The following is an 18,773-nucleotide window of genomic DNA, read 5'->3' as shown; positions in this document are numbered from 1 at the left end:
TTTAATCGTGACAATAAGTTGTGTTTGGAACATTCTAATGTAACGTTATAAGGTAGCAATCTTAGGATGGTAAATTATATAAGTCATTAAACAAATAACTTTGTTGCACCACATATGCATAGGCTAATAGCAAAAGTAGCTAATTAAACTATTTTTTGTCGCAAATAAGTTGATAATGCAAGATACAGGGAAATGCAAGATTTTCAGTAGCGATATGTTACCTATATTACACTAGATTACACTAGCTCGCAACAATTAAGCCTCTTTTAGCCAACATGATCAGATGAAGAACAGTGTTGCCAGATTGGTTTGTTTTCCAGCCCAGTAATTACTTAAAATCCACACAAAATTATACAATAAACTCCCAGAATGATCTATAATAAACAATACAACTTAATTCATACCAGCACTACTTTTGTGGCTTGTCATGTTTTAATATGAAATAACAAATAATTTAAGTGCTCTTTCAGATATTATATAGGAGCCTACGATAGACACTGCGAATGTAAAATTATTTTCCATTTCTGTACTTTCCCTTAAAATAGCAAAATTTCACCTGCCCAAGCCCATTTTAATACACATAGTACAATCCAGAACCAACTAAATGGGTGGAAAACATTCTGCCTGACAAGACTGATGGAGAATACTGGTGAAAATGTAATGCTCTTTATCTCCGACAGCACACACACACACACACACACACACACACACACACACACACACACACACACACACACACACACTGGGGGAAATCTGTCCTTAAAAGCAAATGCTGGTCGTATGATCTGTATCCACACATCCATCCAGTAAAACCTTTCATAGAAACTGCCAGTAAACAATAAATACGATAATTGTTTATAAACAAATAATATTATGCTCATAAAAATATGCCGATTTAGCTGTTTTATTTATTCTGCTATATATTATTACAAAAATGTGATTACATTACAGAATATATATGACATAAACTGCTTCACGTTCACAAGGTCACGTTTTTTCTGATCCCATTTTTAAACCCTAGTTAGTGTGTAATGTTGCTTTCATAGCATAAATAATACCTGTAAAATGATAAAGCTGAAAGTTCACTGCCAGTCGATTTATTTTCTTTAACAGAATTCGCCTTTCAAAGCCTACAGCGAACGGCCGGTTTGGACTTCAGCCCTCTACTTTCTGCTTTAATGATGTCACTAGAACAGTTTTTTGACTAAACTCCGCCCACAGGAATACATCAGTGGCCAGCTAAGCTAACGGCAAGCTAATCTGCTATTGAATCACAACACACTAAACAAACTACACAATCAGAACTCGTTACTTATTTCTGAAGGAGGTACTTCACATAACAAGGAAGACTTCAGCCCATTTTTAGGACAGTGAAAACAGCGCTATAGAGATAAGTAAATTATGTGAAAAATACAGCGTTTTTTTGAACGTGAAACATGAACACGTTATATTGCGCACTATAAACACAATCAAAGCTTTAAAAACACAGAAAGAACGGGAGCTTTAATGTTCATAACAGTTCTAATTGTGTTTGTCCGTTCTTTTGTTATGTTTTAAATTAAAAAGCAAATAATTTTAAAATAAGCAAATAATTCCAACTCATATCTCTCATCTTACCTCCTTGGTACCATCTAGTGCGTAAGAAACAATGTAATCATATTTTCATAAAACGAAAACAATATAAAAAATAGTTTAATATGTTTATTATGGTTTGATAAAATAACTTACAATGTGTTGTATGAGAAAGATACTGCTGACTGTCAGACCACATGAAGCATGATGTATCGCCATAAAAACTAAAATTGAATTTTTTATTAAAAATTGTTGTTTAAAAAAACACCAGAGGGACAATTTAGACCATTGCCTGAAAAAGTTAAAAACACAAAGTCTTCTTGATATATTCCATGTACAAACTCTCCACTGACTTTCCCATTGTAAAGATACTGGTATGTCCCTGTGCTTTTATAGTTGCACACTGAAGACACGTCACCCCCGATTAACAACACAAAATCACTGAATATATCTTCATATGATATATCAAAACACTTTAATCCTCACACTGGTTCATACATGGCAGGTGTAGTAAATATTTACAATTACTGTTAAAATCATGTTTTATGTGTGCTTCCACGATACTGTTTTCTATCGGCTGGTTATTGAAACGGAGGTCTTGCACAAAGAAGGGAAATACGTCAAATCACTTACGTCCACATTCAAAAATAAGGTGGATACAGTTCAAGACTAATATTTCTTTTAATCTTTTATGGTAACACCTCATTTACTTGTTCATTTCAGGTGCGAGCCAAGCCAGTTTTATTTATTGGGAAACAGGATAAAAAGGCTTCGAATAAGTGGGTTGCATATATTATTACCCATTGGCACCCCACTCCTGTCACTACAATTTTTTGGAGGAGATGCGGAGGGCTTTATCTTGACAAAAGGTCAGAGTAATGTTTATGTTTATAAATTTAGGATTTAAAATACATGTATATTCCTTTGTTGATTTGTACCGATTTTATGATGAAAGTAAACTTGTATTATAGCAACCTCCACAGGACAGCAGCCTGAGAGCCTCGCCATGGAGCGGCCTGAGAGCCCTGCTGTGAAATGGCCGGAGAACCTCACCAAGAAGTCTGAGGCTATATTTGTACTAAATCTTGTTCTTCTGTCTTCTAGACTCTCTCCAACCTCTCTTGCTCCTACTACCTCTACTGCTTTTACAACAATTTTCTCTCCACTTTTTTTCCCCACCTCCACTGCCATGCTCTAAGTTTTTGCCACAGAGGAAGAGGAAGATAAAGAAATCTACCTCTTCCCACTATACCACACTTGTCTCTCTTCGATTTGCATCTGTCTCTGCCAGTTCTAAATCTCAGAAGTGGCCACTGGTGAAGAACAGAATAAAGGATAACTTTTCCTGTTACATCTTACTCCACAATTTGCTCCTAGTCAAATATGTCTTCATGTTAATTAAATTCATTTAGCTAACCAGGTATTTGTTAGCCAGTTCACAGTGTTTTAGAGCCCAATGTCCAAGGACTGTGGTCAATGTAAATTCCTGACTTAAATGGACACTTCACTTTTTTTTGCTAATTTTCCAGCAGTAAGTTTTACCATTTTGGAATCCATTCAGCTGATCTCCGCGTCTGGCACTACCTTTTTTAGCATAGCTTAGCATAATACATTGAATCTGATTAGGCCATTAGCATCGCACCAAAAAATAACCAAAGAGTTTCAATATTTTTCCTATTTAAAACTTGACTCTTCTGTAGTTACATCGTGTACTAAGACAGACGGAAAATTAAAAGTTGTGATTTTCTCAGCTGATATTTCTAGGAACTATACTCTTATTCTGTCGTAATAATCAAGGACTTTGCTGTCGTAACATGGCTGCAGAAGGCATAATGATATAACGCAGTGCCCGAAAATAGTCCCCTTAGTATCTTTCAATAGCAGGGGACTTTTTTCGGGCACTGCGTAATATCATTTTGGTTGATTGACAAAAACAAGCACAAATTTGTTTGACACTAATGGAAAGGACTGCATATCACTTCACATAAATATGGACTCATGTGATTCACCTACAAAGCATGGCATTCATGGCTTAATAAACTTTTTGTCTTTTCATCATTTCAGGTTGCTGAAAATGTAGTTGGCAGAAGGTTTCCTTTTCGATAAAATAACTGAGGAACAGATAAATGAGGTAAAATGTTATTTACTAAGATGAGTGCTTGTCTTAGTGACTGATTCTGACCTTTCAAAGATAATATCCAGTAATTGCTTCAACAGGTAAATAATTATTAATTGTGTTTTGTCTGTGTGTGTGCGTGCGTGTGTCTGTGTGTGTGTTTGTGTAGAGGAAAGCCAAATTTTGAAAGTTCACTGGTTACGTGCTCTGTGTGGTAAGTCATGTTTTATTACCTTATTATGTTTATTCTATTGAAATGCAAATAGTCCATTCCATAACCAATACAGTGTAGGCAGTGATGTCTGTTAGATAAAGTTCCCTGGACATGTTGATCCTGACAGCAAAAATAAATAGTATTTAAAGAGTTAGTCTGGATTTAAACAGAGGGTGATCCTGAATCTGGAATGGGAGATGATCTATCTTATCTGTATGTAGAATAATCTATTAACATCCTGGAATTTTGTGAAGTGGATACAGTCAGGGTTGTGAGGAAGAGGAGAGCAATGATGAGTGGAAGTGATGCAGACACTATCCTTATCTAACGTGCCAGATCTGGAACACATGAAAACATGCAGAAATTGTTTAACTTATTCCGCTTATATAAAATAGCTTAGTTACCTTAACAAATAGGAGAATATCCTTAACTCACTAATGACAACTTAATAATTCATTTTAATAAATACATTTTGAAATCACTAAATTTGAAGGTACATCCCTTCTGGAAAAACCAGCACACAAGCCAGATGGGAAAGTTGTGTTTTGGTGCTGGTTTGCTGGTGACCATGGGAATTATGCTGGTGTATGCATGGGAATTATGCTGGTGTATGCTGTTTTTTTTTCAGCAGGGATGGCTTTCAATATACAGGAACTGTATGGATATTTATTTTAAAGTACTATTTTAACTACAGTCACCAGAAAATGTTGAGAAAAATATGCCAGCTAAGTACAAGTACCTCACATTTGTACTATGTGTTCTAATGACATTATCTGCACTTATATTACAGTGGAAAAACCTGGGATGACACATAGGAGCCTGCCAGCAAATTCCAACACAAGTCCCCACATCCCAACCAGTTTTCAGCATGACAGCCTACACCTTTACATTATCAAGCACCCTTCAACTGTTTAATTTTGAGTGTCTTTGCTTGCTGTTCTTTATTAAAGTTTTTGCACAGTACCCAGTCTCTTTTAGTTTTTTTTTTCTTGAATTTTGTCTTTTTAAAAACTCCGTATTTGTCATGAACTAAACAGCAGACAAGAAGTGTCCCATGCAAGATCATAAGGTAAAGATTTGTTTGTCATAATTAAATTCCCAAAGGCATTTTAATTAAAGATTTTTGAAGCACAGCATGGGTAGTACAGTTTAGGTAAGTCTACTTTAACTATTTGTGTGGTATGCCAGCCATGAATAAGTACCAAAAATTCTCCCAAAGCTACTTAAATCTCACTTAAATTTTGTAGTCCTGATTGAAATGTTCAATTACAATATTAAATAAGAGTTACTTTGACATTTATAATTGTTATTAACCAATTGTAATTTACTTACATTTATTCAGAGTAAAACAATAAAGATTTAGTCATTCTAAATTTAAAACAGTAATTCAAATATATTTTATTTTTGTATATTTCTTTAAAGGACCTAAAATATATTTTTTGGTAGCAGCCTGCATGCTGCAATAACTTTATTTTATTTTGCAAGCAAAAATGAAACATTTTGAAATATTGTAGCCTATTATTTATTTCACATACAGTAGGCTATACATTTGGAACAAGTATATAATATTAGTAACCTTCAGGTTTATACTATTGAAACCAATAGGTATTTGCTTAGATAACTGAGAAAACCTTTTTTCCTGTTTCATTTAAGTGTGTGTTTCTGCGTGTGTAATAAACATTATAATCGTACCTACAGCGATTTACAGCGTTGCTGATAATTTACATTCAGGAAGAACGTGCACGTGATTACCATTTATAGACGTGTGACGTTTCCTTGGCGTTAAGCTTTGGTTGGACTAACTTTAATTCAAAAATAATAAGTGATCCGTTTTGCAAACTATGTTTTGCTGTTGTTATGACGTTAGTAATACGGTCAGTTCTTGTAAGGTATTGCTATGTTAAAAGAATTTACCCGATTATCGAGATGCTAACCCTATGGTATAACTACACTCTTCAATGAACTACAATTTACAACGCCATGTTTTCCCGTCCCATCGATAGAATGACAATGGCTTATGGGCAATGTAGTTTAAAAACGTTTAGTAATGGAATTAAATAAATACAATCTTTAATGAACAAAATGGCATGTAAATATGTTCATTGTACAAACCTCTATAACATATTTAAGAGTTAGAATGAAATGTTGTATTTTATTGTGATTACTTTTTATAATGTTTTTTAACAGCTTTCCATGCAAGTCACAAATCTCTGTCCAACATTATTTAGTAAACATATCATATCATAAATAGTTGTCCTAACAATTTTCTCTTTAATAAACTAATCAGACTTTGGTTTAAAGCCATTTGAAATGTGCATTATTTTTGCATTTCCATGGGCTGTTACTGGGCCCCTACACAGATGTACCCTCTTCATCATGGATAACAATCTGTGCTGAGTGACATTTTTATCTGAACAATATTCTTATTTCCCACCTTTTCCAAATTCATTGTGTTAGGTTTTGTTGATATTATGAGAAAATCAGAATACAGAAATACAGTAACAAATTCAACAGATAAGTCAGGCGAGTCATAAAAATCATGCAATGCAAACAATCCCAATATAAAAGACAATAATAGAGCATTATTGTCACAAATGTCATAACATAATGTGACTAAGATACTTTTAATAAATTACACAAAAAAATTATATTTTTGAAAATAATGACTCTGTATCATAATGATTTTCAGGATTAAATTTTTATACAGCACACTACAGTTCAACTAAAGAATATTTTATTCTCAGCCACCAGCTGATGTTCAAACATCCCATTTCTCCCTGTCAATCATTCTTTGATTATTATTACTCATCCAAGATTATTTGTTGGTGTAGTTGAGGTGATTAGCTGAGGTTGTGTAAATATTAGTTGCCAATCAAATAGTTTATTCTGAGACGATTTGCCTATAACAATATTAGTTCATTTTTTTCTATCTAAATGGCAATGGAATAAAAATAGAAGGTCGGATGAGAAGAAATACCTCAAATCTCTACTACAATACAGTGGATGTTTGTTGGAGTTGTGCACTTTGACTTTGGCTCTATCATTCAAAAGATATTTAAGATAGAGTAATACTTTTTTTTACACAATCAACACACCTCTCTGCTACAAATGAACACTTATAGTTTGTTTGTGTGACCCACCGTTATTGTACAATTACACCGAAAGTTACTGGAGTGCAAACATTACAACTTACCTCATAGGTGGGGTTCATTGTAACAAAAAGAGGGTTTGAAAATTTGGTTAAAAGACAAATAATTCAGTTCAATTCAGTCTATATAATAAAGGTGGATGTTCATATATCTGCCTATAATAGATGAATGTGTGAATGTCTATCCCAGTGGTTCTCAAACTGGGGGCCGGGAGATGGTGCCAGGGGGGGCCCAGTTTTATGACATTTTATAAAATACATTCATTTATCATTAATTCTGTGTAATTAAACCTAAAAAATAATAAGCCAACTAACCAACAGCACTACTAGGTATTATTTAATATGTTTTGTTTAATTAAAATATTACATTTTAGAACTGTTTTTGTCATAAAAAAATTCCGGGGGGCCGCAAAAGAATGCACTGTACACAAAGGGGGCCGCACACTGAAAAAGTTTGAGAACCACTGGTCTATCCATCCTTCATCTAACATCCTTGCATTATGCATCAATGCATATAGATTCTTATAGGGCCGCACAATTAAGACAAAAAAATCATAATGGTGATTTATTTGATATTGTATTAACAGTTATCATTTTAGTATTTACAGTGTTTTCATTTTACTATCATTGTCTACCCGACTGTGTTACAACTAACCCCGCTGTGTAAAAATGATTTCAATCCCAGCTATCAGCTATATGCTGACATGTTTCAAAAACCTGTTATGTTTAAGGTAACAAGACAGTGATCAAAATAATGCAAGGTTGGATTTGGTGACTTACACACCCAACTCAAAAATAGAAAAAAACATTAGACAAAGAAATTTACTTCCATGCCTCTAAAACACCCTCTGTTCAATATCTTAACCAAAACACATTACACAAATTCATCTTCTGACAGTCAGAAAAAAGACCAAAAGCACAGATTGCTTGGCCCTGTATAAAAAATATGTAACCGTCTTACAATCAACCCCATGTTTATTTGTGCCCCGCTCACCCCTACTTTAATTATTCACTTTATTTCCACCACTGAGTAGTTGTAGAAGCATATTGTACATGTATACAGTATGTGTATTATGTGAATAAAGAGGCTACATAAGGTTATGAAAAGTAGATTTTATTAAATGCTTTATATTGACAGTTAGAAGTCTTTGTCCAGAATGATGGAAGGTGACAGTCTTGTGGATTACAGACCATCATCAGAAATGTCAAAGTCACTGTCGTACTCATCAGCTGAAGCACTATACAAGAAGTTGATGTTCTCTGCTCCAGACAAAACTTGTAGGTAACAGTCTCTTGCTTGCAAATTTTTCTGATTTTATGTTGCTCTCTGAGAATGGTGCTCAGCAGACCTTTTAGACCCTCTTCACTTAGGCCACACGGTGAATCTTAAAAGAGGAACACAATAACTTTAATTAGAAACTTAATAAACAGACAGTATATTTATTAGAGCAGCCCCTATAAGTCAACAAAATGTTTGCTGGTCAGAAGAGTCATAGTCTGGCAAATTTTGATTGGTGGCTGCACAAAAAGTCTATAGGATGTGGTGACAATCCGACGGACCACACGGCTGGTCCCTATGGTTATTAGAAAGTAGTTATATATTTCAGGAAGAAAAAAGTGCAATGACTTGTGACCTACAGCCACTTATGGTTTAATAAAATGTGTTTTCATTACTACTTGTTACTTCAATGATTAGAGAGGATATGTCCTATATGTAGTTATGTGAATGTGCACTTTAGCAGATTTAAGTTAATAGGTTATACTCTTACTAAAAACAAAATAAAAATAACCATTGCCATTATGCCATATATTACAAATACATACTTTTCATTGTCTCATTAGAAAACAAGCAGGACAGCTCTCTGATGGCATCAGCACAAGCTTAGAGATTTCCAATGATGGTCCATCTCTGCAACAAGCATCTTCTGCTCCTCCTGAAGTCTCCAAACTGACTTAGATGTACAGAGTATGGAATGCAATAATGAAAAAAGTCTTAAGTCATATGTATTAAAAGTCAACCTTCAAATAATCTCTGAACTTGTATGGGGATACAGACTAATATTTGAAGCATTTTGGAAATTGTGTCCTTTTTCATAAAATTTGTCAAATGCATTCATAATATAACAAATTATTATTTCATCACAATCTGCCCATTCCTTTATATCACTGACCTAGCCTTCCAATTAGCTTTCTGTCACTGCCAATTGGGCTTTCATGGACTCTAGGTTTTCTAACTGGCTTTCCAGAGCTTTTTGGTCTACAATGACAAACAATCACAGATAGCAAGAAACAAAAAACAAATGTTGTTTAATGCACTGCTTCAAACATTGCTCAGACACATTTCAAAACATCTAAAACAAATTCTACTGATTTCATTACCTTCTGATATCGACGAGTAATTAAGATGGCTAAATTGTTAAACTTTTGCTGATTCCAGCGCATGGCCATGAGAGGCAGATTGTCTGCGCGTCCTGCGAACACAGAAAATGTGTCAGATATCAACATTTTTTTTATATTATTATATAACTAGTGCAGTTGTCTTACCTGCTTTTCACAATTGTTTTGTAGTCACTGCAATCCTAGAGAGGAAGGTACTGCACTGTCCCACCTCCTCTCCTAGTGTTAATACAGCAACATCCTGCATTTGCCCCACTCCATTTCACCTAGTTAAAGAAAAAAAATATACATAGATGTTCACTTTATTTTCTATCACATAGCAACTTTTCCATACCTCACATTTAAAATTATGGGCTTTGGCATGAAAAACTGAAAGGAATGGGTTCATGTTAAAGGAACACGACAACTTTTTGTGACTTTAGCTTATTCACTGTATCCCCAGAGTTAGAAAAATCCATATAAACCTTTTTCATCTCTGTGCGTGGCGTAACTTTGTCTGACGCACCCACCGCTAGCCTAGCTTAGCACAAAGACTGGAAGTAAATGGCTCCAGCTAGCATAGTGCTCTCAATTTGTATAGTTTATGTATATGTGTATGTGTGTGTGTGTGTGTGTGTGTGTGTGTGTGTGTGTGTGTGTGTGTGTGTGTGTGTTTATATGTATATGTATATGTATATGTATATGTATATGTATATGTATATGTATATGTATATATATATATATATATATATATATATATATATATATATATATATATATATATATATATATATATATATATATATATATATATATATATATATATATATATATATGCACTGCTACTTGGGCGGAATAATTTGCTCGCAGCACCTGAGAATGGTGAGGAGCAGAGAGTTAGCTCATCACTCTGCCCAAGTAGCAGTGCTTTGCCTTCTGAGAATATAGTTCACAGTATATATACGATTAAAAGATGATTATGTCTCATATGCCCTTGTTATTTGTACACGAGGTGACGATACAAATCACAACATATAAATAAGAAATTGGTGGCGTTATTTTGTCACTTATTGGGAGCAGTATGCTAGCTGGAGCTATTTACTTCCAGTCTTTGTGCTAAGCTAGGCTAGCAGTGGGTGTGTCAGACAGAGTTATGGCATGCACAGAGATGAAAAAGGTATGTATGGACTTATCTAACTCTGGGGGTTATCTAACTCTCTAAAGTCCCAAGAAGTCGGCGTGTTCCTTTAAGAAGGTGCTGGAGCTCTGGACAGCTTTTCACAACTATTGAAGGCCAATATTTACAGATTACATCCTGTTTTCTGGCAAGCTTTTCGTTGTGGTTGTGTTGTGAATGTAGTCCACAAATCTGGTAACATCTTTATCCTTGGCTATAAAGACACCTTCAAAGATGGCCGGTTCCTCAGATCTAAAAGTGGGGCAAAACAATTTATGATAACTTATTGTGTAGGTTTACTTGATGCACAAGATTTAAGTTTCTAGATAATACTTTACAGTAAGGTTGTATTTGTTAACAATTAGTTAATGCATTAGCTAACATGAACTAACAATAAACAATATTTCTACAGCATTAATTAATTTTAGTTCATGTTAATTTCTGCATTTACAAATACATTTATAAAATCAAATGTTGTAAATTTTAAGTCATACACCATGAGCTAACATTAATTACTGTAATGACATAAAATAACATTAACAAGAATTAAAACATGTTGGAAAACGATATTGTTAATTGTTTGTTCAAGTTAGTTAATGCGTTTACTAATACATTATTGTAAAGCGTTTAGTGCTGCTTTGCAGAATAAAAGTGTGTGTACTGTGTATAATAATTATGTATATATAAATACACACACATACATGTATAATTTTAAGAAAAAATATAAGAATTATATATATATATATATATATATATATATATATATATATATATATATATATAAATAATATAAATTATATATAAATATAAACATAAATATAAACATATACACATGCAAATGTTTCTAAATTATATACGTGTTTGTTTATTATTATTATTATACACAGTACACCCACATAATATCATGTAAACAAACTTTTATTCTGCAAATGATTAGTCACGACTAATCGTGAGGCAGCACTAAAAGTGTTACCATTTTCTTTTTAATACAAACACTGTGAAACAAAGTTTGGAGTACCTAGCAGTATTCTTGAAATGATAATGCTTGCGGTTTCCATCTACTGAAACTGCAAGCATCTCTGGGGTGCATGCAGGGCAGATGAAAGGCTCTTCCTTGCATATATTGTCCACCTTGAATCGCACAGCCTCCCACTCAAAAAACTTTTCTGAAAACTGTCTGCTGAGATCTTGCCAGTCTATTAAAAATAAGGAAATCAACAGCTAATAATGTGCAACAAATACATTAGCACCAAGCAGCTTTCAACCCACAATTCAAATATATTATCAATACTGTAGGATAAATACTCACACGACCAAAGCAGACAGTTCGCTGATCCAGCATTCTTAAAAAATGCTTGACAGGACAGTCCTGGTGCCGCCATCTTCATTTCTTGAAATGAAAACAAGATATCTATGGCATAAATTGTGGTGAATTGAAGGGTTGCAGGCCAGTACCCACTTCTGTTTAAGTCTCCCACTGCACATTCCCTGTAATATAAACCTTAATTAGATTCATTAGTGTTTGATTTCTTTGTACAATTTATACATTTCTTTCTACTTTTCATACTTAAATGTTGTATCAATGCTAAATTATTGGAAATCAAGTATGTAAAGATTTTTAAGATTCTACTATAACAGAACAAAACAAAGTTCTTCACTCTGGTGAACAACCACAGATTTTGTCAGACATTTCCACGGGTACAAGCCGCACTGAAAAACATCATACAGTGCAGGACAATTAAGATTGTTTGATTTGACTGAATAATATAAGATTGTAATTGAATAATGGTGGCTGACAAGGAGTATCCATCATCAAACAGAAATAAGAGACAAAAAGGTATAATTGAAATAGTAAAGCTTATTACTGTAGCTTAACTACTTACTTAGGCAGATGTGTGCTACCACATTTTCTTGTGCCACAGCCGTGTTCACCAGATGGGCTCTCTCTGCCCTCCACCTCTCTGAAGAGACTTTGACGTGTTCTCCAGTTTGAGGAAGCCAGAAGAAGATCTCTTGGGGTTCCAGGAGGTGGTGCCTCGTCACCTGAGAAATCGTTCAGTGAATGCACTCTGTAAAAAATAGTATGGAGTATACAAAAACAATACTTTTATATTTCCCTTTATGAATATACATTTACAGCATTTATTGTACTTCATGGAATGGCTTTGAGTGTAAAAGGTCCGGTATTCTATCAAATTTAAGAAAATAAACGATGTATTTACATTATAACCTACTGTTATATACTGTAATTTAAACACATTGATGTACACACCAACAGTCTCTGGAGCAAAGGCCACCTCACAATGAGTGTCAGGAGCATTGGGAGGATCAGTGTTCTGAATGTGATCAGCTTTAGAGGATAAAAACAACACAAAGCAACATTTATATATAATATACATATATACAAAATTCCAACTTGTCCCAAGGCTAGTGGCACAGTCTGGTTACCAGTTTGAAAAGGTGGTGCAAGCTCTCTGTTTAAAGGTCCCATTTTTCCTGTTTTGAAAGGGGAATCCTGGTAAAGGAAACATATCGCTTGGCATTGAACTTTAAGCTTTATAATTCTGCAGGTATTGTTTATGCATTAACAGCAACCTTACACAAAAAACATTATAGCTAAAGAGAAAAACTACGACACTTTAATTTGCCAAACCCTAATGTTAACAGTCCAGTTACTGGATGGTTATCTATGTCATGCAGATGATGACAGCAAATAAGAATGCTTTAATAAAACAGATTATAAAGAAACAAACTGATTGGCCATTGACATTAGCCTTAGAAGTAGTATCCATTAATTTTATACACCTGTAAGTCCTAAACAATGTAGATCCTAAAAATATATTTTAAAATATAAACAATACTGACCTTTCTTTGGTTGATTCCTGCATGACCTTGGCCTTGCATAGACAATATTTACATCAGTGTCTCTTTGTCTCCAATGCACCCTCGGCTCAGGTGTCTTCTCTGGTGCTGCTGCCTCCTCTTCTTACAGATTACCAAGAAAGTGTGTGTGTGTGTGTGTGTGTGTGTGTGTGTGTGTGTGTGTGTGTGTGTGTGATGGGGGTATAAAGAGTTGAAGGACCTAAACAGAAAAGAAATAAATAACACACCTATATATAAACACACACATATATGTATGCACACACAAACAAATTTAAGCTCAAATCTATGTGATATTGATTTTGTACAGTTAAATGTTTATAATTTATACTGACCGTGTTGGCTGAAATTGGCTTTAATTACTTCATATTAAAACATGATGAGCCACAATAATGGTGCTGTTATGAGTTAAGTTGTATTGTTTATTATAGATCATTCTGGGAGTTCATTGTATAATTTTGTGTGGATTTTAAGTAATTACTGGGCTGGAAAACAAACCAATCTGGCAACACTGTTCTTCATCTGATCATGTTGGCTAAAAGAGGCTTAATTGTTGCGAGTTAGTGTAATATAGGTAACATATCGCTACTGAAAATCTTGCATTTCCCTGTATCTTGCATTATCAACTTATTTGCGACAAAAAATAGTTTAATTAGCTACTTTTGCTATTAGCCTATGCATATGTGGTGCAACAAAGTTATTTGTTTAATGACTTATATAATTTACCATCCTAAGATTGCTACCTTATAACGTTACATTAGAATGTTCCAAACACAACTTATTGTCACGATTAAACATTTCTTTGCTGTGTAAATGTAAGAATTATCTCCATCAACTTACCGAGTGGAAATCGCAATGGACCTTGGCATCGTCGCATTCGATGACGTCAGAGTTGTTAAATTACAGGATTTAAAATAAACAAATTAATAATTAAACAACCCATTAATTAATCGAACACAATCGTATTATAGTAAAATGTATATTTATATGTATATTTATTACCATCAACGAGCCTTCGATAAAAAATATTTGCCACCCAGCATGCATCACGTCTAAAGTTAATCAAAGCACTTACCTACATGATCAGAAAACGCTTAAAATGCTACTCCCACGCGCCGTGGAGCGTTGTTAAAGTCACCTCTGAATGTTGTTTTATCTGCAGTTGAACGCGGTTTAAATAAAGCTTCCCTCTGAATGTTGTTTTAACCGCATTTGAGGGTTGTTAAACTCACCGCTGAATGCTATTGATCCTGCAGTTGAACGTTGTTTAACTCACCGCAGACCGTGCTGTTGCAGTTCAGACTGCGAGGGATTTTTTAAATTTAAAACCAGTTGACTGGCCAGATAAATATTGACTTGCGCTGGCATAGATCATTTATTGTTGCCTCTTCCTATTTATTCTTATTTATTATAGTCTGTAGAAGACGTCATGTGACGAGCCCTGGCAGCGACCATAGCAACCTAAACGTATCAGTTTTACATTATTCTGGCGAGATCTGAAAAATCTGCGTAACATCGAGCAAGCGAGTGATTATGTAAATTCACTGAGTGCATATTATGAAAATAAAATATATATTTCTCGCTAGAAATGTAATCAAAACTTATTTTTATGCAGAAACTAACTCACAATATAGATTTTTCCACTAAAAATGAGAGAAATGTCCGCCATGTTTTTTGTTCTCACGACACCTGTAGCTTGACAGTCACGTGACTTGGACGAAAGAAAAACGTAACAGTCATACAATTCAAGGGCCATTAAAAGAATAGGCGAAAAAAAAATGTAACAGTCATACAATTCTAGGGCCATTATTGTAATCCCTCTACGTTTTGCAAATTGGACCAACGTAGTCAGGGTACGTTTTTTCATGAGACTGGGTTGGCTTTCTACAGGCAGGATGGGAAAGTGTTGTTCTATATACTCATCTATTAACTGTTGAAATTCACACAACCAGTCTTGAGGATAGCTGCTTTCTTTCTTGTCAACGTTAACACCATTAATTTTACCCCATGTTTTTATCATTACAGACGCAGTGTGAATGTCCTGAGGATTTGAATGTATCCTCAAAGTTTCTCTAATAATATCAAGCACTCTGTCTCCACTCGCTACAAACTCTGTAGAGATCACATCAGGATAAACATCAGACTGCTCGGTTCTTTCCGTGTTAGGTAGTTGTTCTCCTGTAAGCAGATAGGTTTCTGTGTATGAAGATGAAATTTGCTATGCAAACTATGATGACAATATTCCACATTGCAACCTGGTTATACAAACACCCACATTATAATTAACATAATCGGATTATAAACACATACAGTGGGCTCCAGATATATTTTCTTAAAAAAAAAAAAACATGAAAGTGATAAGTTAAATTGCATGTACTGACACAGACTTCAAGAGTTCACTGAATGCTTTTTATAGAAAAATGACAAGATAATGTCTTACCATCTGTGGTTTCTGTGTGCATTATGGTGTTCAGTAAAGGTGTCTGACAGTCTTTATCCTTGCGCTGTTTTTTTCGCCTAAACCTATTTAACCTGTGCATCTTCTCAACTTCTTTCTCCACTGAGACAAATAGAAAACCTTTACAGTTGAACTACAATATTTTGTGATAATTGTTGCTCAAACCAAGTACATTTATTGGGATTTCTGAAAAAAAAACACATCAGCATCCAATATGAATCTAGCTTATCCTTGTTTGGTGCTTTCTTCTTAGACTGCAGATTTGATGTCCTGTGACAAATCTACTTGAAGCTTCATGGATACGTTATGTAGGTTATACGAAAGTGAAATATGCCATCCTAGTTTAAAACCAACAAACAGGAACTTTCACACATCACAGAAACAGACCAGTTGACTATGCTGTGTGACACAATATAAAATGTGACATTTCAAGATTAAATTATTGTAGTGTCTGAAAATAAAATATATGTGAAGCATATAAATGCAAGGTAGGTCACATTAAAGCTGTTAAAATGCTTTCAAAGCAGAAAATGAATTAGATAAAACGAAGGCAATTTCTTTAAAGTGCTTTACACAGTTATAGCAAAAACAAGGTAACACTTTATTTCGATAGTCCACTTTAGACATTTTACTAATTATAAGTAACTTTGCAACTACATATCAACTACCAATCTTTAGAGAATTAGTAGACTGTCTGCTTAATATCTACTAACACTTTATTGTGATGATATCTCAACAGACATTCAACTGACTATAAGTATCTTTTCAGGTGCATGTCAACTTATTCCACTAACCCAAACCTCTTCCCTAACCCCAACCCTTACAGTCTACTAATAATCTAATGACAGTTAGTTGACGTATAGTTGCAAATTATTGAAAGGTAGTTGGCATGTAGTTGCAAAGTTATTTATAGTTAGTAAAATGTCTAAAGTGGACTATCAAAATAAAGTGTAACCAAAAACGAACAAACAATAAAACAAGTAACAAGTTGATATAAGAGCATACATGAATTAAAATGGATTTAAATAAGTAAAATGTCAAAAAGAATTTAAAATGGCATAACATTGATACAATAAATATCTGAAAAAATATGTTGGTTAAAAGATGTAGCTAACCTGATAAAAATGTAAAAACGTAACTTTTAAAACAGGATGGGGTATCTTACCATCTGCTGAACACCGTATGTGCGATATCATATTGTACAACAAAGAAGTCTAATCATATTTATTTCCGGCCTGCTGTTTTGAATATTAATAAAATTTTACTATATTAAGGGTCTGCTATGGCTCTTATTTGACTTTGACTATTATATTTGAAAAACCAGTCTGTTTAAAAGAATGATGCTTGGTGATTCAAGCAAAAATTGTATTTCTACACTTTTGTCTGCTGTGTATACAGTTGTTTTTCCAGCATCCGTAATACAAAATTAAAAGGGTTCAATACAGCAGTGTTTCTAAAAACATTTCAGTGTGCGGTGCATCCCTTCGCGGCCCCCCAAAAGAAAATGTATGACGTAAAACATTCTAAAATGTATCCTTTTAATCCTTTTTTCTGAGGTTTCATTACACAGAATTCATGATAAATGAATGTATTTTATAAAATGTCATAGAACTGGGAGCATCTCCCCTGGTACCATCTCCCGGCCACGGCCCCCAGTTTGAGAACTACTGCAATACAGTACAAAACCAAACAGGACAGTCAAAACTAGTTAATAATAAATGTTTGTGAATGCAAACAAGTAATAGTTTGATAAAGTAAATGCTGTTATGCAAATAAATAAGACCTTTTTATCAGAATGTAATGTTCTGGTGTGGTAAAACTGTCTGAATGATAATACTCTCTGATGCATAATGAAAATAGCATTGGGGAAGGTTACTTTTAAAAGTAATGCATTAAAATATAAGTTACTCCCCCAAAAAAACTACTTTTCATGTAATAATAATACATTTTCAAAGTAATACTTACGTTAATTTTAAGTTACTTTTGCATTACTTTTTCTTACTTGGCTGAGGCTTGACCTCTTTTAGGCCTTGCACGTGTTTTTAATGACTTAGAAGTACTGCATTCAGAAATTGCATATTTCCATCACAAAAATGTCAAGCTCTGGCCTGCCATCTCCGTTTCTGACCCAAAGTCTAACCCGCTCAATACGTGACTACGTTCAGTTTAAATCAGTACAATGTTTTTTTATTGAATTAATTACACTGAAAAGTAACTCACATTACTTTTTTTTTTTAAAAAGACATGAACATAAAATTTATGTTATTCTAAAAGTTGAGTCTTTTTTATATTGTGCTGACATGGATGCAGTATCTTTAAGTAATGTAAAAGCAGAACTCAGACCAAACAAAAAGGACACATTTTACAAAATAATTGCAAATGTTTTCTTAAAAGTTGGAAGCTTTTATAATGATAAATCATTGAATACAACAGTCAGAAGAAGGAGAATAATGGAATGGATTGTTTTATGTCTATGGTAATTCCATTTAGCTCTATTTTAGTGTCCGATATTATTTGAACTCAATAATTTTTATTGGATGCATATTTACAGATGCTATGTACACATAATCAACTGATTTACACGTAATGACAAATTATCAAAAAAATCTCACAACACTTTAATTCAGGTTTACATAATCCTCCATTGCGCACTATGAGCTTCAAGCATACAGCACATAGACGTAGCTTTACTAGGCGGAACAACATTGATTGACGTCGAATGCACCAAATCAGAGTTACTGATTAAATACAGAAAAGCATTTAATCCAATGAGTGAACGCGGTGGGCGGGACAATGTGGGTTCCACTCTCGGTACCATAGATATGTATATAA

At 34.1% G+C, this 18,773-nt stretch overlaps 1 protein-coding gene and 1 long non-coding RNA gene across 3 annotated transcripts; both read right to left on the bottom strand.

Moving 5' to 3' along the window:
- Positions 1 to 8,032: 8,032 nt before the first annotated feature.
- LOC135787633 (uncharacterized) lies at positions 8,033 to 9,925 on the bottom strand. Of its 2 annotated transcripts, XR_012335547.1 has the most exons (5): positions 9,595 to 9,925; positions 9,430 to 9,521; positions 9,222 to 9,307; positions 8,875 to 9,002; positions 8,041 to 8,435 (listed from the first exon to the last, which is right to left on the bottom strand). It is a non-coding gene; the product is annotated as an uncharacterized lncRNA (long non-coding RNA). The 2 variants fall into 2 exon arrangements; XR_010547135.2 differs by having other exon boundaries at positions 8,033 to 8,435; positions 8,875 to 9,307.
- A 329-nt stretch (positions 9,926 to 10,254) lies between these two features.
- On the bottom strand, positions 10,255 to 17,137 carry LOC135787341 (uncharacterized). Its single transcript, XM_073812914.1, has 8 exons — positions 17,107 to 17,137; positions 15,924 to 16,043; positions 13,469 to 13,588; positions 12,876 to 12,953; positions 12,487 to 12,646; positions 11,913 to 12,091; positions 11,622 to 11,799; positions 10,255 to 10,855 (listed from the first exon to the last, which is right to left on the bottom strand). The coding sequence occupies exons 1-8, from the start codon at positions 17,135 to 17,137 to the stop codon at positions 10,735 to 10,737; spliced, it is 987 nt and encodes a 328-aa protein (XP_073669015.1). The 3' UTR covers positions 10,255 to 10,734.
- Between the last annotated feature and the right edge of the window lie 1,636 nt (positions 17,138 to 18,773).

The sequence above is a fragment of the Paramisgurnus dabryanus genome, chromosome 20, assembly GCF_030506205.2.
Source record: "Paramisgurnus dabryanus chromosome 20, PD_genome_1.1, whole genome shotgun sequence".
Lineage (NCBI taxonomy): Eukaryota > Metazoa > Chordata > Actinopteri > Cypriniformes > Cobitidae > Paramisgurnus > Paramisgurnus dabryanus.
Note: the sequence above shows the minus strand (reverse complement) of the source record. Positions and strands in the feature narration are given on the sequence as shown.